Source organism: Macrobrachium rosenbergii, chromosome 9 (assembly GCF_040412425.1).
Source record: "Macrobrachium rosenbergii isolate ZJJX-2024 chromosome 9, ASM4041242v1, whole genome shotgun sequence".
NCBI classification, from domain to species: domain Eukaryota; kingdom Metazoa; phylum Arthropoda; class Malacostraca; order Decapoda; family Palaemonidae; genus Macrobrachium; species Macrobrachium rosenbergii.
The window spans coordinates 31,771,200-31,793,737 of record NC_089749.1 but is presented as its reverse complement, the minus strand read 5'-3'; the positions used below and the strand labels follow the sequence as shown (position 1 = coordinate 31,793,737).

At 41.4% G+C, this 22,538-nt stretch overlaps 1 protein-coding gene across 2 annotated transcripts in view; it reads right to left on the bottom strand.

The window, feature by feature from the left end:
* Positions 1–21,859, bottom strand: part of LOC136841677 (V-type proton ATPase 116 kDa subunit a 1-like) — a 163,073-nt gene extending 141,214 nt beyond the window's left edge. Inside the window, exons 1-3 of one of the 2 annotated variants that reach the window (XM_067108868.1) lie at positions 21,696–21,859; positions 6,426–6,579; positions 2,733–2,909 (exon numbers count right to left, since the gene is read on the bottom strand). In XM_067108868.1, the coding sequence (XP_066964969.1) occupies positions 2,733–2,909; positions 6,426–6,542 (294 nt within the window). In that variant the 5' untranslated portion in view covers positions 6,543–6,579; positions 21,696–21,859. The remainder of the gene's footprint in view (positions 1–2,732; positions 2,910–6,425; positions 6,580–21,695) is intronic. The other variant, XM_067108867.1, reaches the window with a different exon arrangement.
* Positions 21,860–22,538: the final 679 nt, after the last annotated feature.

Here is a 22,538-nt window from a genome sequence, read left to right as displayed (position 1 = left end):
TACAGTAATTTGCTTCCGTTCAAAACCTCTACGTATATGGTCTTCTAAGTTAGAGAGAGAATCTAATGTAGATCTGTTACACTGTGACCCGAACTGAGTGGGAGTCAGAATTTTATTTTCTCGAATGTGCCACGTTAGTCGAGCATTTACCATTTTCTCTAACAATTTGCATAAGCAGCTTGTTAAAGAAATTGGTCCATAATTATTTACATTGCTGGGATCCTTTCCAGGTTTAGGGATAGGAATTATAATAGCTTTACACCATTCATCTGGAAATAAATTTCGAAGCCATGAATGATTACAAAACTGTAATAAGTATGACTTTGCCAAAGGTGCTAAGTGGCAGATCATCTCAAAACAAAAATTGTCTCTTCCAGGAGCAGACTTATTGCTGTTTGAAAGAATATATTCCAACTCTGACATATTAAATTTTCTATTATAATATATATCTTCTATTGTTTCAAAATTTATTGCTATTAATTCTATTTCATTTTTCTTAGAGCAGAAGTGTTCATCTAAATTTTTATCACTACTTAAATTTGCTAAATTTTCTCCCATTATATTACTTATTTCTTTTGGATCAAGTGTTCTTTTCCCATCTTTTAATATGGCATGTCTAGGTAGTTTAACATGGGTACCATTTATTTCCCTGAATTTTTCCCAAATTTTTTGTATAGGAGTATTATTAAAGAGATCTGATACGTATTTCCTCCTTGAAATGATTCTTCCTTGAATTATAAGTTTCTTTTTTAAATTTAGCAGATATTTTGTTGTATAGAGGTTTTAACGTATGAAATTCTAGTAACAATATAGTAATTTTTTGTACATTTCCTTCTAATTTCGGTAATATTTTATTTATTTTACTAAACTCTCTATTAAAATTATCTAATCGTCTTCCTATTGAGTGTTTTATATTTATTAATTCTGTTAACTTTTTGGACCACCATGGAACTTTGTGTTTTGTTGGATGGGGGTTTTGACTTTGGTATTGTTTTATCAGCAGCATTTTTAAGGAAATCAATAAGAAATTTATTAGTTTCACTATGGTCTTTTAACTATTCAGATGGTGGGATATTTCCAGTGTGCATTTCATATCGCTCCCAATCTGCTTTACAAATGTTATAGTGAGGGGCATGTTTTGCAGGATTATTTTGTAATAAGGAAATTAATATTGGGAAATTATCAATGGTGTGCAAGTCACCAACTGTATTCAAATCTAATCTGTCAACTATACTTGTTGTACATAAAGTTAAGTCTACTGAGGAAAATGTTCCATGTGCTTTTGAAAGATATGTGCTAATTTCATCATCATTTATACAGCACATGTCGTTTGAATCCATGAACTCTTCTATTTTATTACCTGTTCTATTTGAGTTTGTAAAATTACAGTCCCATATTGGATTGTGAGCATTAAAATCACCTACTATTAATGTAGGTTCCTTGGTATTGTTAAGTAAATCTGTAAGTTTATAAATGTCGTAATTTTTATTTGGTTGGTTGTATAAATTATAAATTATGTAATTATCGCTTTTTATTCGTATTTTAATACTTGATATTTGCAAGTCAGTATAATTCACAGGTACTCTGTCATGACATACTTTGTTATGTATATATATATATATATATATATATATATATATATAATATCATATATATATATATATATATCATATATAAGTGATAAATAACAGGTATATATATATGGACCCATTCAACGACTCCAGTCCATCAAGATGGCGCGGTGGTAACGCCCACTGGAGACGGTTCCATGTCAAGGGTTCTTACCTGTTCATTTATCACTATATAAATTCCCCTTCGATAATTCTCATCGGATACTCGAGGCTTTTTAAAATATATTCATCATAAATTATTTATATATATATATATACAGGCAGTCCCGGTTTACGACGGTTCCGCCACGACGTTCGAGGTTACGACAAATATATTCATCAGAAATTATTTCCGACTTCGACACATGTTCCGCCGATCCGACGGAAGAAATTTGGCCCCAAAACGGCAGAATAATCATAATTTGAAGGTTTTTTTATGTAAAACTCAATAATAATGCAGTTTACGTCGTTTTCAATGCACCCAGAGCATTAAAAGTAAGGTTTTCTTATGATTTTTGACGATTTTCGACGATTTTCCGGTTCTGACGATTTTCGGTTACAAGAACGGAACCAGAACCCACGGAAACTGGGGACCACCTGTATATATATATATAGCAGTACCTAAATTTCCTTCTTTTTCTCTAGATGTAGATACTAAGGTATATCTGCCTATTGTTGATATTGTTGACATGTTGTAAACATAGTATCATTGGTTCATATTCCCTTAGTAATCGTTGTATTTCTCCCAAATGCAATCTGGTCTGTAGACCATTTACATTCCATTGTATAATATAATTATTGAAAGTATTACGTTAGTGTGTTTAAGTGTTATTTTCTTTTTGTGGATCATCAATTTGCATTTTTTCTAAAATGCTTACAATATTTATTTTTTTTTCTTTATAAGACATTGTGTGTCCAATGCACATACAGCCCTTTTCATGGGTGTCTAAACTAGTAGTTTCTTTATTTCTATACCTTATAAAATTTCATACAGTGTTTGATAAACTGTCCTTTGTTATCAGATAATTTTAAAAGTACAGATATCTTCCAAACACCACTTACTAAAACATTACCATGCTGGAAACAGAGCCAAGTCATACCTGACAGAGTGGAATAACTTACCTCTAGATCAATCATTTCCCTTGGCATTGGTGCCTCAGGATTTTCACCAGTGTCGAGCACTGGAATTCCATCCTTCCGGATCTCACGCTCAAGATAACGTAGCTTCCGCTCCATCTCATCACACCTTCGTACTTCATTAACGAACTTACGTTGAAATGCATTTACGTCAGGATTTAACTGAAAAGGATCAATGTAAAAGGTTAACTCAGGTTTCAAACTTCAACGTATTTCAATGAAATAAATTAACTTCATATTGTAAAATTTATGTACATGTGGCTTTAATTTTAGAAAATCAGTTATCTATTGTCCATACATCGATGTTATCCACTAGTTCCAAAGCACCCAATACAGATACATTTAATATTATTATATAGGCTACAGTAAACAAAAATAAACAAAAGCCTTCTGTATGGTTGTCAATGTTGAGCAAGCAGAAGAAGACTATTGTAATGCTGTTAACAGTTATTAGCACAATGAGAAAGGGGTATTATGGGGGTGGTAGGCTGGGTAAGTGCTTTGGGAAAAGGGGGGGAGCTGGGTGGGGAGGGCTAAGAGGGCCCTTGTTTGCATGGGAGCTTTCATGAATTACTGGCCTTAAAGTAACAACGACATTACAGGTCATTTTGTTTGTTGCTTTTGCTTAGCTTAGTACTGTAGGAGGAAGGAGGGATAAGCTTGGGTAAGCACCTACTGGGTGGGAGGGCCTGGAGAGCTGAGTGGGGAGGGCTGGGCAGGCCTTCATCCAATTGAGAGCTTTTGCAACCGTTATTGGCTTGGCTTGACAGCAAACTGTCATTTACCATATCATTTTGCTTATTGCTGCTGAGTGGCTGAGAAAGATACATCATGACTACAATAATGTCTGGTAGAAGCTATGTGGGTGGGGAGCTCGTGTGCTTCTAAGGTTTCGTGTTATTGCTCAAAAGCAACAATATTATTACACAACATTATGTCATGATATCTTCATAAGTGTTTCCTTCTCTCAATGGCTGCCTTCACCGTTACCAACACACTTTGTAGCAAAGTGCGCTCCACTAATTTGTCCAGCTGTGTGTTATTTCTCAGTAATCATGTATTAAACAGTAACTGTGTAGCGCCTTGTGGTGCAATGGTTCCTGCACACCTGATTGCTTTTGTGGGCATACCTACAGTGTTGCAGATGCTGTTATTGCTATGTGTGGTGCTCTGTCTTTTGTGCATGATCCCACCAACTCTTAAGGGGGCCAGGAGGGTGCTTACCCTTCAGAAAAAGCTGGAAATCATTGGGATATTCAAAGCCAGCCCGTCTATGGCTCACATCATGGTTGAGTACACCATAGCATGGTTTACCTTGCAGGATATTAAGCATTCCATGGACAAGCTGAAGAAGTATGTAACGGACTTTGGGAAGAAGACATCCAGGAGGCAAGGCCACAAGGTCATGGCCATGTCTCACCAAGAGAAGACTGAACACTCAACCTTGATCTGGGTCAAGAGCAAAGGTCGACTGGGGTGCACGCGTGTGTGGTGCTGAGTTGAAAGTTGCAGCTACAAATTATGCAGTTATGCATGGGGTTGCAGACTCTTCTGAGGGTTGGTTGTTCTGGTCCAAATTTGATGTGGGCTTTCTGACAAGAAGACTCAAGGCAATGCCTTGGATGTTTCCAAGGTGGAAATAGAGGAATTCTGGCAGATGTTAAAAGACTTGATGAAAAAGGCTTTACTTTGAGTCAAATCTATGATGCTGACAAAACTGCTCTATCTTACTGCTCCTTGTTCACTAATACTGGCTGATAAATAGGAAAAGAATTTACCTGATCACATGCTTTCAAAGTGAACATATGTCTGGTTTATTATATAAAAATGATTCTGGTAGTCACTGTTTCAAACAATAGTTGGACATGTGAAGCAATCTTGTGTCCTGAGTGGGTTGATGGCCAGTCTCCCAGTGATTCGGTATCATTCAGCGGATGATTCCATGAACATTTTTGTAAGGCAACCCAAATGGTTGGTGATGAAGGTTGTATTAGGGTCATGTTTCCACCTTCTAATACAACTGCATTCATACAACCAACGGAACAGAGGATCTTGGATGATTGAGTTGAAGGAAAACCCCAACATTGACTACAATTGTTTCCCCAAGGCCCTGGAGATGGCTGCAAAAGGTCAAGAAATTTGGTGGCTGGTGACTGTGAAGCAGAACTGTCATTCTTTTTGATAGCTTCTTCATACCACCATCTACCCAAGCCCATCACCATTTACTTTTTGTTAACTCAGTCATTCAGCTTTTATTTTGTGTAGTGCTGTAAAGTGTTTTGTCTGCTGTTTTGAAGCAAACAGAGAATGTATACTCTGCTGAGAAGAGGCAAAACAAAGGGGGAAAAAGGTATGAACTTAACATTTTCCATCCTCACTTTTTCCCAAATAAAGTTTTAAACTCATAGCGTATGGTAGTGTACTTATGTACCATATTATGTGTTGTTGATATGCATACAGTGTAGTGTATGGATACGGTACTGTTAACTGACAAAATAAGGAAAAAAGGGTAGGTAGGAACTTATGGTTTTACATCCATACAGCATTTTAAAGTGACAAAGTAGGGGAAATAAGTACAGTACTGTACAAAATTACCGTACTATTTTATGTACAGTTATTTTTACCATACTGTACCTAGAAATTTCCAATATCCGTAAGGGCCTTGGACTTATTATTGCTAATAAATGAGGGATTACTTATAAGAAATACTTTCCATAATCAAGTCAATTATGGTATCCCTCATGTTTGTGGCAGTTCTATAAGTTATGAATTCTAACTTGGTGGTCTAGTTAATCAACCTAATTGATAATCCTTATGTTTGGTCTTTCTCAGACTAGTACTGTACTAGTAAATCTGAACCAAACTTTAAGTTGACCATACAGTTCTTTACAATAAAACCAGATATCTTCATAAACTTCACATAAAGGCAATATCCCACCTGTCTATCTAACACCATTACAATAATTCTACAGACAACACTTAAAATTACACAAGCATTCCTATCAACACAATGTGAAAATGCTTTGTATTCACCTGGACCTGCTTAATTTAATCAAAACTGCTAAGGCAATGTAATACCTATTTATAACTAGTGGTAGTTATACATATGCTGTCTTAAAAAGAAATCCCATATCCAGCAGTATAACCTCTTCTTTCTTGAGAAGATATCACTTCTTTTAGGGTCTGACATAAGGTTTCTCTTACACATTCTTTCACTTTTCCAACAAAAGCTATATCAGGACTAAGTCCATGAACTGAGTGACTGAACTTTTACCCTCAAGTTCAAACAATATAAAAATGAAAAGAGGTCATAAACTTCCATAATGAAAAACATCATGCTCTGATCATCATGACTTTGTGAGGGATTCAAATAATAAAATAGATGCTCTATGAAATGAAATAAAAAAAAAATAATCTTGAAAGCCCAATGTCTTCAATATTCAGCTGACATCACAATGTGTTTCCAAGTCACGTAGGAATACAGTACTGTACTACTAATCTTACGCCAAACTATCATAATGCAGATAACCTAAGCTTTTACTTGAAGAGAGAAAAAAAAAAAGACAAAAAATTCTCATATACAGTACTGAGTTTTACTACTTTACAGATAATTTTAACAGCAATGTTCACTATTTAAACTGGATACAGTACATGTAACCACATCATTGTTGCACTTACATCTCTGAACTGCACCAACCCAAGCTCGCCAAGCTCTGACACACACGTGTATGCAGATTCACTCTGAAGGAAGAGCTGGCATAAGGCCATCTCTTCACTCCGAAATAACGACCCCATGGCTGCCTTTTACTGCACACACCACAGCAGCCACCACCTGCAAAAAAAAAAAAAAAAAATTCAAAGTTCATGTAAGATGAAGACTGAATTCATTCACAGATCTAGAGAAATCAATAAATGCTATACAAACAGCAAAGGTAATACAGTACAGTTCTGACCCAGACCTTACTAATGCCCAAGTAATAAACAATAAGAATGCAGTGTAACATGATTATCATTTCAGTTACATTTACTCATCATTAATTATTCCTCCTCAAAGTACTACGTGAATGCTAATATGGTTACCAATGAGTTCCCCTCAAAAATATGAGTAACAGATACATAAACATGGGAATTAAATAAGTATAAAGGTACATGACACAAGATTTCCAAATGCTATATCTAGTAATGTTTCTGACAGATTAATTTTAAACTTCTTGCTAGTGATGCTAATGATAAGAAGACCATCTTTAAGTTTCAAAATGCTTAGCTAGCTATAAAAGGATGATGGTTATTGCAAATCAAGTACAGTAATATCTTTACCACTTGTGCACACTAGATTTAAACAGCGCTGATGCCAATGGAGGCTTGTAACAAACTTTTATCTTGACTCAGAAGTTATTAATTGGGATGCTCTTGATAAAGAACACTTCTGTACACATCATATTGTAAGTTAGCCAAGCATAACTTTGATTCAAATCTTATTTAACATAGCCTAGGCTAGCTTAGACAAGCAAGCTAATAGTACATACAAAACAAAGGCCTAGAAACCTTCACGTTAGGTCAAGTTTAAATTAGGATATAGGCTGCAGTCGGCCCCCTGGATTCATGGGCTCACGATTCGTGGACTCACCTCTTCACGGATTTCTCTATGGAACATATATATATACACATTATTCACAGAAAATTTCCCTATTCGCAGTATTTTTCATAGAGAAATATTCACAGACTACAGTATTTTCATATGATTTCGTGACTCAATGCACTTTTTGTGATAAAACTATTAAAATATTAAGGTATAAGCATTTTCAGAGGGTTTTTTGGTGTTTTGAACTATCAAAATAGGCAGTTTTGGTGTTTTGAACTTTCAAAATAGGCAGTTTTGGTGTTTTGAACTATCAAAATAGGCAGTTTTGGTATTTTGAACTATCAAAATAGGCAGTTTTGGTGTTTTGAACTATCAAAATAGGCAGTTTTGCTGTTTTGAACTATCAAAATAGGCAGTTTTGCTGTTTTGAACTATCAAAATAGGCAGTTTTGCTGTTTTGAACTATCAAAATAGGCAGTTTTGCTGTTTTGAACTATCAAAATAGGCAGTTTTGGTGTTTTGAACTATCAAAATAGGCAGTTATAAGTATTTTTAGAGGGGTTTTAAGTATTCACAGACTTTAGCTATTCACAGGGGGTAATGGTACACATCCTCCACATATACCGGGGGTCAACTGTATACTATTTTACTTATTTCTAGCTCAAACTGAATTTATGTCAGAAATGGTCAAATGGTGGTAATTTTGGCAATTTTTCCCAATGAAATGAAGGGAACGGGTAAAATATTATGTATTCGTCATGTAATCACCATTAATTATGTAAAGCTCACATCATTTCTAAATCCAGTATTACTGTACTGTTTTTAACATATCCATTTGGAGTTCCTGACATTTAGAGGTGGCATTCACTATTCATTAGTGTTCGTAAGAGCTTTTTTCTGTTCAGTAATAATTACCAGTTTTTTCTAACCAATTGAAACTTGATAAAATTCTTATGCTAAAGTACCAAGATACTTTATAAGTTCTGCCAGTTTTCAAAAGTTACTTTATTTTAAAAATGATTGCCTCTTGTGTAACATGTGATGATGGTAATCTTTAGTGACATTCTACACTACAGATGAAAAATAGCTTTTTATCCATAATAGAAACTTGGTTGGATGAAAGTTGATTACCCTAGCAATGGAACAAGAGGAAATTTTTGCCTTCTAGCTGTATAACTCCCAACCTCAAGACAAGAATTAAGCTGAGTACATAATAACAGAGATGAGGGTACTCCTCTTGCAAGTCAGAACCCAGTGAGCAATTTACAGTGGTGATGAATCTCTGGAATTTATTTTATGATTTTTGGAACTCTAGGACAGATTAGGATAGGGTCTAAGGAGGGCAAAGTCCTCAAAACCAGGTAAGGACACAGCCTCATAAAAAATATGAAGGCTCAATTACTTTTCCGAGTACAGTACGTATAGTGACATTTACCTGAACACATTCATTCCATAATTTCTTAGACAACAGTTAAAACCGGAAGGAGCCTGAAGTGCAAGTGCTATTCATGAGTGGTTCTGAGCTTCTGTTTTTCTGTTACATAATAATTACCTACAATATCCAGCCAATAAAAAATTACATTTTTATGATAAAATAGTTTTATATATATTTACCATGTAACTACATAGCTAGCAGTTTCTAACTATCACGGCAGCTTAGTTTTGAAATTTGCGGTGGTGTTGTACTGTTTTGGTGTAGGTAACTCGGTCCGGCCCACTTTCAGGGAAGGATAGGTACAACACAGCTGAAGAGCTCAAATTGTTTGTGCCCTATGTCCATGAGAGGGGAGGAGGGAGGGCTCTGATCATGTAGCTACTTGGTACGTATATATAAACCTTTATTTTATCAGAAAAATGCCATTTTTGTATAAATAACTTACCAAGTAACTACATACCTGAATCCCACATCAACAAGAGGTGGGATACATGGACATATACTACTCAAAAACACTCAGTAATGGAGATGAATTTGAAATAGAAAAGTAGCTAGCATTGGTAAAATGCTTGTTGCAACCTTACCTAGTGAGAGAGCTACAGCAAGAAGATACTGCCTCTGGTCAGTGCTCATCTCAACCTGTAATGGCGTGGCGGTAAAGACAACGGGCCCCTCTACTTCAGTAGGAGCTTTGCAGCCGAGGATTACTCCAATGGCTGCCAAAGCATTACAATATAAAACAAGAGCTCTTGCCCTGGGTGCAGTACCACAAAAACAACCAGATAACTTAGTTACTCACACACCACATAAAATCAAATAAGCACTTCCCATCCATTAAAAGACAACGACTGGTGGGTACTCCAGGTACACATTAATCCCCAAGCTCCCCATAACTCGACAACCTGGTGAGGAGATAGCAGAATAGAAGGAATACCTCCTATCCTTCTTCCCCCAATACCATGCCAGCCAAGGATAACGGACCTAAGGTACTGCAGTTATCACATACTGTTTCTACATCACGTAAATAGAAAATGATATTTTAATAATAAAATAAGGTTTGTTCATACTTACCTGGCAGATATATATATAGCTGTATTTCTCCTAAACCGACAGAATTTTGCAACTCGCTGCACACGCAGTGTGGCCAGGTGAAGTACTCATTCCCGCCGCTGGGAGGCGGGAATCGAACCATTCCCATTTTCTATTCAGATTTTCTAGTGCCAATGTCTCAAGAGGGGAGGCGGGTGGGCACTAAAAATATATATTTCGTTAGAGGCATGAACAAACCTGGCTTTATTATTAAAATATCATTTGTTCATGACACTTACCTGCCAGACATATATATAGCTGAATCACCGTAGGGGAGGTGGGAAGAGACAGAATAGGATTTAGGAAACAAATAAATGTAGTGGCGATTGACGCCTGTTCCTTACCTGTCAGCATAGCTGACTTCGAGGTTATCTGTCACCCAAGCCTGCTTGCTTTTTCTAGAGTCTCCAGCAAGGTAGGGGACCTATAGTTGAGAGATCTAGATGACCTGTCCACGGAGCGTGACTTCACAATAGGACTAGACTGATGACCACAGAGAGGAAGAAGGAGCAACGACCAACCACCTGACCGCCCTATCTAAGGTAATGAACCTAACATAGGCTAAAAAATTGGGACGTCCATCTCAATGGCCACCCAACAACCAAAAATACAACAACAAGATTAAAAAATACTACCTAACCCCTAAAGGATAGGATGAGTATTGCCTCTTCTCCCAACATTGTGTCTGCGAAACGTACGGTCCCAGCGAAGAGCAAAGTTTCAAATGTCGCCTTCACATCCCGCAAGTAATGCGGTTTAACACTGAATTACTTCAAGCAGAAGGTGGCACCAAGAATATCATTCAGAGACATATTCTTTTGAAAGCCAACGTCGCTGGGAGTAGCTCTAACTTCATGAGCCTTTATTTTCAGAAGTCTCATGTCACCTTCTAGGCAGGAGGAATGAGCTTCTAATAGTATACTTAAAAAGAATGCTAAGGCATTCTTAGACATGGGAAGATCAGGTCTTCAATCTAACACCACAGACTGTCCTGATGAGCCTCTAGTCTCCTTGGTCTTAAGCAGGAGAACTTGAGAGCTCCTGACAGGACACAGGACTCTTCTGACTTCTTGCCCAAGCAACCCCGTCAAACCTTTGATCTCAAACGATTTGGGCTACAAGGATTTGAAGGATTTTCAAGCTCTGGCTAAGAACAGTGATTTAGGGAGCATACAGCATTAGGACCCTAAAGCCAATATGTTTTGCTAATTTATTGCACTTCACATCCTCTTAGCTGTCGCCAGAGCCGTTAGGAAGACAGCTTTCCCAGTCACGTTCTTAAGGGAAGCTGAAGACAGAGGTTCAAAAGCACTTGACATAAGAAACTTCAGGACAACATCCAGATTCCAAGAAGGCGTCCTGAGTTGAGGAATTTTGACAGTCTCAAGGATCTCAGTAGATCAAGAAGATCCCTTGTTGTCGCATGTTCGTGCCGCCTCTGTGCCTAAAAACTGCCGATAGCATACTCCTATAGCCCCCACAGTCGAGACTGCCAGTTTATTCTATGCCTAAGATAAAAAAGGAAGTCAGTTATTTGTGGTATAGAGGTCGTGGTCGCAGGGAAACTCCTTTACCCTGCATCTCCATCTCCTAAAACAGCCCACTTGGGTACTGGTAGAATCGCATTCGAAGAAGGTCTCCTGGCATTGGCGAGTGGCCTGCCACAGCTCTGAAAACCTCTGCTTCAGCCAACTTCGCGACAGTCTGAACGTTATCAGACTCAGAGCGGAGAGGTTTGTGGACCTTCAAATGCGGCTGCCTGAGAAGGTCCACCTCGTGGAAGCGTTTGGAAAGTCCACCAGGCCGTCCTCCAAATGCGGGAACCAATCCGGGCTGTAAGGGGCCATAAAGTCATCCTGCTCCTTCTGACGTTGCACTTCCTATCAATTTCCCAGGATCTTGAAGGGAGTGGGTGTTTAGTGCCTGAGGCCTTCCAGTCCCAGAGGAGGGCGCCCATGGCTAACGCCTCCTGGGTCTAGGACAGGAGAGCAATAAGGGGTCGGCCGTCCGGACGTAGAAAGAGGTCCACTAGAGGACGCCCCCACATCCTCCACAACTCTAAACATACCTCCTGTGAACATTAGTCCACTCGGCCGGTAGTGTCGATTTTGCCGAATCGAGAAGGTCTGCTCGATATTCTCCACCGCAATGAACCTCGTGAGAATAGTGACCCTTCGGCATGAGTCCAAAGTGCAGGATCTCGCTAGGATGAACAGGGAATCCAGATCGAAAGTACCCCTGTTTTTTGAGGCACCCAGAGCTGTGGTATTGTCCGAATTTACTTGGACAATTCTGCCTGAAACTTGGGCTTCGAAGAATTGAAGAGCCAGAAAGATAGCACCCAATTCCTTGAGATTTATGTGCCAGGACACCTGTCTCCCCTCCAGGTGCTCGACTTCCTCCCCTCCTCCTAGTGTTGGTTCCCCATCCTTCCCTGGACGCGTCGGAAAACAACACTAGGTCGGGGCTCTGAAGACGAAGAGAAACCCCTTCTGCAAGCTTTAAGGGGTCGAACCACCACCTCAGATGATCCTTGATTAAAGGAGATATCGTCAAAGTCTCTTCCAGATTCTCCTTGTCCCTCCAGTTCTCCGCCATGAAAAACTGGAGCGGTCTGAGATGAAGCCTCCCCAGGGAAACAAACTTCTCCAGCGAGGAAATGGTCCCCAGTAAATCATCCATGCCTCCTCACCGAAAGCATGTTTTTCCCTAGAAAGGACTTAAACTTTTCCTGCGGCAGCAGCTACCGCTCGATGGAAAAGCTCGGAAGCCACTGAATCCATCTGAATCCCCAGATAGACGATGGACTGCGCCAGCCGGGATCAGATGGGACTTTCTTGGTTCACAAGAAGTCCCAGGACTTCGCCAAATTCAGCGGCCAAAGTCAGGTCCTGCAGACACTTCCCCGGTAGCAGTGTCGCATGAGCCAATCGTCCAGGTAGAACGACACACGAACACCCGCCTGTGAAGCCACTGCAACGCGCTTTTCATGATCACCGTGGAAGATCATGGGAGTAGTGCACAACCAAGCAGATAGCTCTGAACTGAAGACTCGCCCCCAGCACAAACCTCAGGTACTTCTTGACTGAGGATGGTATGGGAACATGGAAGTGACATGATCCTGTAAGTCCAGAGAGACCATCCAGTCCCCTGGTCTTAAGCCCTAGAACCGATTTCTGGGCTGCCTATCTTGGAATCTTCCTTCGAAATAAAGCCATTCAAGACGCTACATCCAAGACCGGCCCCCCACTCTCCGACTGTTTCGGGACTAAGCACAGCTCGGTTGTAGAACCCCGAGAATCCAACTTCAGAACTTGTTCCACGGCTCTCTTCTCTAACAACTGCTCCAGGAGGTCTAAAAGAATCTGTTGCTTCTCTCGGTGGTAAGAAGGCGACAGATCCCTGGGCGACGTGCAAAGGGGTGGTAACATGAGAAAGGGGATCTTGTAACCCTTCTCTAGAACACTTAGTGACTGGCAAAGGCTCGCCGCCTCCAGGCTCCCGGCAAATAAAGAAGCCTGGCTCCTACTGGGTGTCTGGAGGCGAAGGAGTCACTTTTTCCCTAGGTTTAGAGGGGGCTTTCCTCTGGTGAAACCTTCTTCTCGCGGAGACGCATCTAGAGGTACAGTTCCTCCTCACAAAGGGCTTCTTCTTCCTGGCGGACAAAACTGAAGCAGAAGAAGAAGAAGGAGCTGGAGGACGTCTCGAAGAATGAGCTAACAGATCTTGCGTGGCCTTCTCCTTAAGACTTGCGGAGATGTCCCGAATCAAAGACTGGGGGAACAGATGGTTGGACAAAGGGGCGAACAATAACTCTGTTCTTTAAGTGTAAGGAGAGACAGAGACTTAGCTGTGAAGTCGAAACAAGGCCCTCTTTCTTTAAGAGGTCTACCAAAAGTGAGACGCCAGTTCTTCAGATCCATCCCTGACTGCCTTGTCCATACAGTTAAGGACACTCAGGGAGAGCTCCTCAGGTACTGAATCCGAGTCTGCAAGATCTAAAGCCCCCAAGACCAGTCCAAAAAATTAAACACCTCCATGGTGCGAAGAGACCCTTGAGATGATGATCTGTCTCTGACAAAGTCCAAGAAACCTTAGCAGTAGACAGATGTGACCTTCAGGAAGCGTCGACAAGACTGGTGAAATCCCCTTGAGAAGAGGAAGGAACTCTAGGGCTGATATCTTCTCCCGTCTCATACCACATACCAGCCTTGCCGGAAAGCTTAGACGGAGGCACTGCGAAAGAGGTCTTGCCATGGGACTTCCGTTCCTCCATCCACACGTTGACTTTCTTGAAAGCCCTCTTGGTCGCCAACGAGGAAGTCATCTTCAAAAACCCCGGCGCTCTCCTTGCTTTGGAAGAAGCTAACTGAGAAGGCGGAGAGAGAGGAGCCGAAGGTTTAAACTTGTCTCCGAACAAGTCTTTAAGCAATCCGGTCAAAACTTGATAATCGGAAGTAGAGGAAGCAGATGAGGGCTCGACGTCAGCAGGATCCGAATCGCCAGAAACCTCTCCCGCCACAGCCGGAGAAGCAACCGAGTCACCCAACACTTTAGGGGAACGAAGGCCTTGAGGTCCGATACGAAGAGATCTTTCTTCGCTTCCCAGACGAAGATAATGCCCGCAACGCCCTGAAGAGCAACCGAAGGGACGCCCCAGAGCGCCCTGGAGAGCGCCCTGAAGAAGCGCCCACACGGGCGCCACGCCAAAAACCAGAAGAGCGCCCTGGCTCTAGCCGGCCCTGCACAGAAGGCTGGCCCTGAAGAGCTGCCAACAAGGCCCCGGGAAGCAGTCACAAGGCCACGTTGATTTAGTCACGACGGGAACTTGAGAGCTAAGAGAGCACAAGGCGACGACACAGGCGAAGGAGACGGTAATCTAAAGAGGGAGCAGGAGAAGGAGACTTCTTGACCTCTTGACAGGCAAAGTCAAGTCTCATACTGACGAGGAGCAGAGTCCTCCTGTAATAAGAGAATACAACTGCCGCTGCATCTCCAACAAAATCTTCTTAGATGGAGAAGAATCAAGTCTGGGAGGAGAGACAATCCTATGGGAAGACGATGGGCGAGGGGGATTTCTTCCTCACAGGAGCAAGAAAGGTTCTCTCCTTAGAGCGACTGGGGCGCTCAGAAACGTCCTCATCAGACGAAATCCTAGTCCTCTTCTGCGGAGGAAAAGCTTCAAAATAACCAGCAGACGAAGAAGACTGACGAGAAGCGTCCTCTTGAACACAGCTCCTCTTGAGAGGACGAGAGTCCTTACGAGAGTTCCACCCCTTACGAGGGGAGGACGCCTCGGAGGACGAAAAGCAGTCCTTGAGAATGCGCGCCGAAGCACGATCTCTGGCAGCCTGAAGCGGCTAAATAGACCTGCCAAAGGGACGTCAGATCGGTGGGAAGCCCCGCTCTTTCTTGCAGCTTTCTCTCGACATACCTCTTCCTGAGTCCTGGGTCTGACACGTCCAGGCCTAGAAGCATTATGAAGTCGATCTGGACGCCCCTCCACAACACTGGGGAGCACTACACTCACAGCACTTTTGAAGAGATGTCACTTTGTTTTCGAGCGCACGGATGGAATTCATGATCTCCGCCAGGCCAAACCCTCCGCAGACACAACATCAGGGCCCGAAGGCAAAACCACAGGGACAGGTGCAACATCAACTACATTAGGATTATCAGGAGAGGAAATAACCTGACTTTACACACACTCCTGGAGGAAGAAGACCTCCTGACCCTGTCGCTCCAACTTATGTAACATAATGTAATCATAAGACTTCCAGCTCGCATCTGATAAAGGTTCACACTCCTTACATCGATCATCTATAAGACAAACATGCCCCCTACACTTCAAGCAAACCAGTGAGGGTTCATCAAGCTTTCGCAGCCTCACCTACAATCACTCATGCAACATACACGAAACTAGCAGAACTAGGTCCAGACATATTTAAAGAAAAGTCATACAAAATCAACAACAGTCCAGAAAAGCTGCAGCTAATCCACAGTCCAAGATTCAAAACCAAAAGTCAAGAGAATACTTAAGTGGGAATAAGCAAGTTAACGAAATCCAGAGGCGGAGGTACTGTAACAGATGTTAACAGTACGGCCGACAGAGAAAATCTGAATAGAAAATGGGAATGGTTCCCGATTCCGCCTCCCAGCGGCGGAATGAGTACTAACCACCTGGCCACACTGCATGTGCCGCGAGTTTTGAAATTCTGTCGGTTTTCGGAGAAATACAGCTATATACATATCTGCCAGGTAAGTGTCATGAACAAACTGGTGAACACTGACTTGCACCTCCAAAAAGTGGATTGCACAATTGTGGAAAGAGATAAGTTGCGTTTGAAGGCCAGTGAAGTGGCTACTGCCTTACTCTCGTGGACATTGACTTTACAAACAGGAAAGTCATTTTCTCGAGTTTTCGAGTGAGACTCGGAGATTAAATCCTTCAAGAAAAACGGCAAAGCATTCATGGACAGCAGACAGGATGGGTCCTTGAACGAGCACCCGAGGTTAGGAGATGTACCTCCGATTCTCTTAGTTCTCTCGAGATAATGCCTTAACGCTCTTACTGGACAAAGAGCTCTCTCTTGGTCTGTTGGTATGAGGATGTCCGTCAAGCTCTTGATAGTGAACAAATGGGGCAAGGGATTGTCCCACAATGAACGAGCAGACCTCATCTCCTTGCACAAAACCAATTTTCTTGTTCAAGGCCCGCAGTTCACTAATCCTCTTAGTTGTAGCCAAAGCTACTACAAAGATTGTTTTCCTAGTTAGATTCCTAAGGGATGAGGATTGAAGAGGTTCAAATGGAGGGCCCGAAAGCCATTTTAGAACAACATCTAAGTTCCAAGACATCACGGCTGTCTTTTCTTGTTTCGAAGTGTCTAAGGACTTAATCAGATCACTGATGTCTTTTTCTGCAGACAAATCTAAACCTCTATGCCTAAAAACTGAGTTTAGAGAAAGTCTGCAATTTGCACTATAGAGGTAGAAGTAGAAGAGACGTCATGTCTTCTACACCAGCTGCGGGAGACTGCCCACTTGGCCCCGTAGACCTTAGAGGAAGACTGGCGTCTATACTTTGCAATCGCCTCTGCAGCCGGTCTTGAAATGCCCTTCGCTCTGACAAGCTTCCTGACAATCTGAAGCCTGTCAGAGCAAGAGTAGATAAGCCTTGGTGGAACCAATGAAAATGCGGTTGCCTGAGTAGACTTCGTCTCTGTGGCAGAAGTCTTGGGAAATCCACCAGTAGCTTGAGGTGGTCTGGAAACCGCTCCTGTGGCCAAAATGGAGCTACAAGGGTCATCGCCGTGTTGTGTGAGAGAAACTTGTTGAAGGCATCTCACCAAACTGAATGGTGGTAAGGTGTATACATCCAGGTTCGACCAGTCCTAGAGCATTGCATCTGTTGCCCATGCAAGAGGGTCCGGGGCTGGCGAACAATGAAAGGGAAGGCTTTCGCCATCGTTTCCACAGGTCGGTGCACACCTGCAGATTCAGTGTCCATTCCCTAGGTAAGACCTGTTGGTAATGACTTAACTTGTCCACTAAGACATTTAATTTGCCATGGATAAATCGTGCGACAATCTTGGTGTGATTGCCCTTACCCCAGAGGAGGAGATCATTGGCCGCTTCGCAAAGGGAGAAGGAGTGAGTCCCTCCCTGGTTCATTATGTAAGCTAGTGTAGTTGTATTGTCCGAATGCACTATGACTGTGCTGTCGAATGCCGCTGCTGCAAAATACTGGAGGGCCAAGTAAACTGCCTTCAGCTCCTTCACATTGATATGGAGTCTTCTCTCGGCTTGGGAACACGTCCCTGAAACTTCCATATCCTCCAGAAGAGCCCCCTACCCCAGATCCGATGCATCTGAGTATAAGGTGAGGTTAGGGCTCAGAGGATGCAGTGACTTCCCTTCTGAAAACCTTCCTTCTATGAGCCACCACTGGGAAAACAAGAGAGTTTGGAAGGGTCTTCCTGTGCCAACAGGCCTTTAGGAAGAATTGAAACACTCCTGTTTGGAGTCTTCCCAAAGGCACGAACTTCTTGATGGAAAGAGTGCCCAGCAAACTCATCCATTTGTTGGCTGAGCATGACGGGAGAGAGAGGAAGTTTCGTACTGTCCAGAGGCAGGATTTGACCCTTTTGTTGGATGGAAAAGCCTGAAAACTCAGAGTCGATCTTCGGGACTAACTGAGACTTGTCCAAGTTGATTAAAAGGCCCAACTATTGGGCCAAGAGAAGTGTCTTCTGAAGGTCCTCCGTGCATCTTGCTCTTGAGGGGAAGCATAGGAGCCAATTGTCTAGCTATAAACAAATGTTGACCCCCATGAGATGGAGCCACTTTGCTAGAGGGGCAAGAACCTGGGTGAAAACTTTAGGACCTGTAGAGAGGCTGAAGCACAGAGCCCACTCTGCCCTGGAATACGAATCTTAGATACTTCCTGGAGTCCGGATGTACTGGTACATGGAAGTATGAGTCCTGCATGTCTATGGTTGCCATCCAATCTCCCTGGCTGATGGAAGACAGGGCTGAATGGTTTGTTTCCATTTTGAATTTTGTAGTTTGAACAAAGGAATTCAGGGCGCTGACATCCAGGATAGGCCTCCAATCTCCCGATGATTTGGGGACGACAGACAGACAGTTGTAAAAACCCTCTGTGCTTACGTCTTTGACCACTTCTATAGCTCTCTTCCTGAACAGAGACTAGACTTCTTGTGACAGGACCGAAAACCTCCCCCATGAGCCTATGGAGTAGGCTGTCAAGTTGATGGGAGAGGACACTACGGGAAGTTTCTCCCTGAACGGGATGGAATATCCCTCTCTGAGGACTTTTAAGACCCATGGCTCGACATTTCTGGCTTTCCACTTGCTCCAAAAGTGGAGAAGCCTGGCTCCCACTGGAATATGGATGACAGGATCCTCACTTGCGAGAGGAGATCTTGACTGATGACTTCTTAGTAGGTTGAACTGACTGAGGTTTGTACATGGGAGGGGCTGGAACTTTGCTCTGCCGCCTCGAAAGGGCTGCTCCTGCAGCAGAGTGACTGTCCTTGATGTAAAAGAGACCATCAGAACAATGCCCTGTCTCCTCAGGAGACATGGATGAAACTCGATCGTAATTAAAATGGGAGAGAAAGTATTTTAACCAAAACTACTGGGCATGAAAGAACACATTACTGTTATTTTTACATCGATAAAGAATAAATACGTAAAGCTTGTATTATGATGAAATCAAGTGAAAATAGTGAACGTAATCTTGAATTTTTTTACACAAAACAAACGCCCCCAAACGGCCATAGTCATCTACTAACGAAAATAGATAAATTAATTTCACATCGAGACGTATTTTAGCTATATTTCGACGTAAAAACACTTCGTATAATGAAAAATAACCTTGCCCCATATAAATAAAGTATCTAGAGATACATTTACGCTAACTAGAAGCAAGAAAAGCTTTCTAAACTGAATTAAACACGGCGAAATAAACGCCGCGTAAACCAAAACATCGATCGCTATAATCATAATTTATAATACAAAAGCAATATAAGAATACAGTATGTACAATATTATTGGATACAGTGAATTAAGGCACAACATTTTAAAAGATCCATGGAAAAGTCATTTGTATAATAGGTTATGTGAATATAAAATAGAGTATAATGTAGGCTACGCCACCATGTGTGTAAACAATATACCATAGTATAGGCCAGCGGTTTCCAACCCTTTCTAATTCTCGGACCCCTTCATTGAATGGCACATTCTCTGCGGCCCCCCCCTTCCTTAAATACTGAAATCAGTACAATTTTCATATTTGCAAAACATTACTTTCATTATCTTTTATAATTGTTTAATAATTAATTCCTTAATATAGAATTTGAAACAGTTTATATATTTAGACAACTAAATTTCATATTTATATCTGAAATATTTTCTCAGTATTTTGAAATTCTGAATTCCACCATAATTAATAGTTTTCAGATATAATTATCCCCTTCATCAAGCCCTTCCAGCCCGCCCAGGGGGGCACTCCCCACAGGTTGGAAACCACTGGTGTAGGCTAAGCTAATTCCTGTTTGTTATTCAATTTCTCTTTGTATTGAATTATCATGAGTCACTTTGCATGAAGCTCCAGAATTAGCTGATATTAATTACTATACCGTGTATGGAAAGAGTATATTTTATAGTGTAGGCTAGGCTACCATCGCCCGTGAATATGGGGGTTTACTGTAACTGTATAATTAGCAACACAATAATTAGCATAACCTTCTCAGTCAACTTCAAGTTGGGAGGGCCTTTGGCCCCAAACCAGATAAGGTTAGGTTGGGTCGACTGTACTTAACCTCAGAACTGACATGTTACTATATGCTGGGTATCCTGGACTGCTATCGCACATGCATAGTGTTCTAGGGGAACTTTTGGTAAAAAGTGGAGTTTCCTTCACTTGGGGGGGGGATAAGTAATGTGCCTACTAGGTTAGGTTGGGTTAGTAAAGTTACTTTTATAATAGGTTTCCTTGGCTGTTCCTTCTTGAACATATGGCTCCCTAATGACTTGTGCATGAGTGGAACCATTCCATAACAACATGACAGTCCAGTCTTTCTCCCAGCGATTTCTCCCACCCAAGCCTTTGTGTTCCCAAAAGGTCCCAACCCATGATGGATAGAGATACAAGGGTAAAACTTTACTTCATTTGCACAGACTGATTCCTGCCAGTTGCCAACCGGGACAGGTTACCACCTTGTTCAGGGGGTCCAGGGGGGGCAAAGCTCCCCTGACCAGGTCATGGCATGTCCCCCTCAGTTAGGTTAGGTAGGTAAGATCTGGTTAGGTCAGGACCTGGAATTATAGGAAAGGTTATGTGTATTTATGAGGAACCTGTCCCAGTCGACGACTGGTGGGAATCAGGCTGTGCGACTGAAGTAAAGTTTTACCAATATGACTGACAATAAACACCACCACCTCCTTCATCAGCAACACTCAAAGTGGTAGATCTTAGTAGTAGCTCCGTGGCGGCAATTTCCTTCTGACTTGACTTTTTCTACAGTTGTTTGGTTGCTAATTATGGATTTACCTTCAATTTTTGTCACACAAATGTAATGAACCTGTAACTAACCCCTGAAGTCCACCCAGCAAGTGGTTTCCATATGCGATCTTCACAAGACAGAGCATGGGTACGTCTGTTTAATGGTTCATATCCCGTCCGGCAAGTGCAATAACTTGTTAACATATGGGTAACCGTCCTGGGCCAGTACTAAACACGGCGAAGGGACATTCTGTTTGGCCGACAACAAACAAATACACCGCCAATATCAGAAGCCCTAAAAGTGTAGAAAAAGAAAACAGTTTCCAAGGTAAAAACAGGCGTGGAGCTAATACTTAGAATTACCCTAAAAGGTTAGGAAAAATCAATTACCAGGGTAATAGTCTGTGCGGAGCTGTTCTATGTTTTACTTTTTTTTTCAAAAGGGTATGGCCTCCCGACCTCATACAAATTCCTAGAAAGGAACCTGCACTAGGACTCAACCTTACCTGTATCTAGGATAAACTACACTGGTTACACTTTATAAACAGGCTGGACTCGAGTGCAGTACCCTATGCGCAGAATTTGGCAACACCGGCAATAACCGTAAGAGAATGGCAGAGTTACTGTTCCAAAACAATGGAAGCACTGGGTTAAGGGCTACCTGAGTTTGCCTACAATACCTAAAGAGAATCGTGACAATTTTGCGGTAGGGCCGACTTTGCAGTTCTCCCTCAATATGTGCGGAAATATTACGGAAAAGAGGTGAAATGAAGCCTCTTACAAACCAGAAATGATTCTAATAAAGATACTCACCAAATTGGCTATACAGAGACACGGAAAAGGAAAATATATACGGTAAATATTAAATTTGAAACATTGCCAATCGTACGTCGCCTCTGAACGAACAGAGTGACAGCCCACTGCTTGATGATGAGAAATCGATTCGATACTTCCAGTGACTGTTTATCGCAGCCTATGAAAAGGATGCGCTGAAAGTAGTGTGTCTTTATTTCATTCCACGAATTTATTCTTCTTTCATAATCTATTTTTTTAATTGTTTACTTTCAATTATCGATAACATTTTTTTATTTAAACAATAATTTTCATACAGTTTTATGATGAAAATAACTAAACTACTCGTAAAGGTCATTGAAACTTAAGAACTTGGAAAACTTAAATTTCATTACTTAATTTTATATAAATAGTATATTCGCAGGCTTATTATGCAGAATTTGAAGAGTGGAGCATCCATGCAGCTTCATTGGAGAATCTTTTTTTACTGACACCATCTCGCGAGTTGCGTTTTCCCGTAAGTGGCTGTCAGGTTGGTGACGTAATGTGTACAATTTTATTCTCTGAAAAATAATACATCGCACCACTATTTCATGACACATTTTCTGTATAGTCTGTCCACTAATAATTTTATGAAATACATAAGTAAATCCATTGCTACGTCATTCAAACGCAAAAATATGCAAACATATAGTATGTGTACGTCTATAGGTTATACAAAACTGAGCATAGATACAGAAGTGTCTCACTGTGAGATGTACATTTCTATTTAAAATTTCAAATCAGTATTAAATAACCGATAACGCTTCTGATATAATTATAAATTTTAGTGGCTCTGTGGTTAACGACCTCGGCTCAACAGGA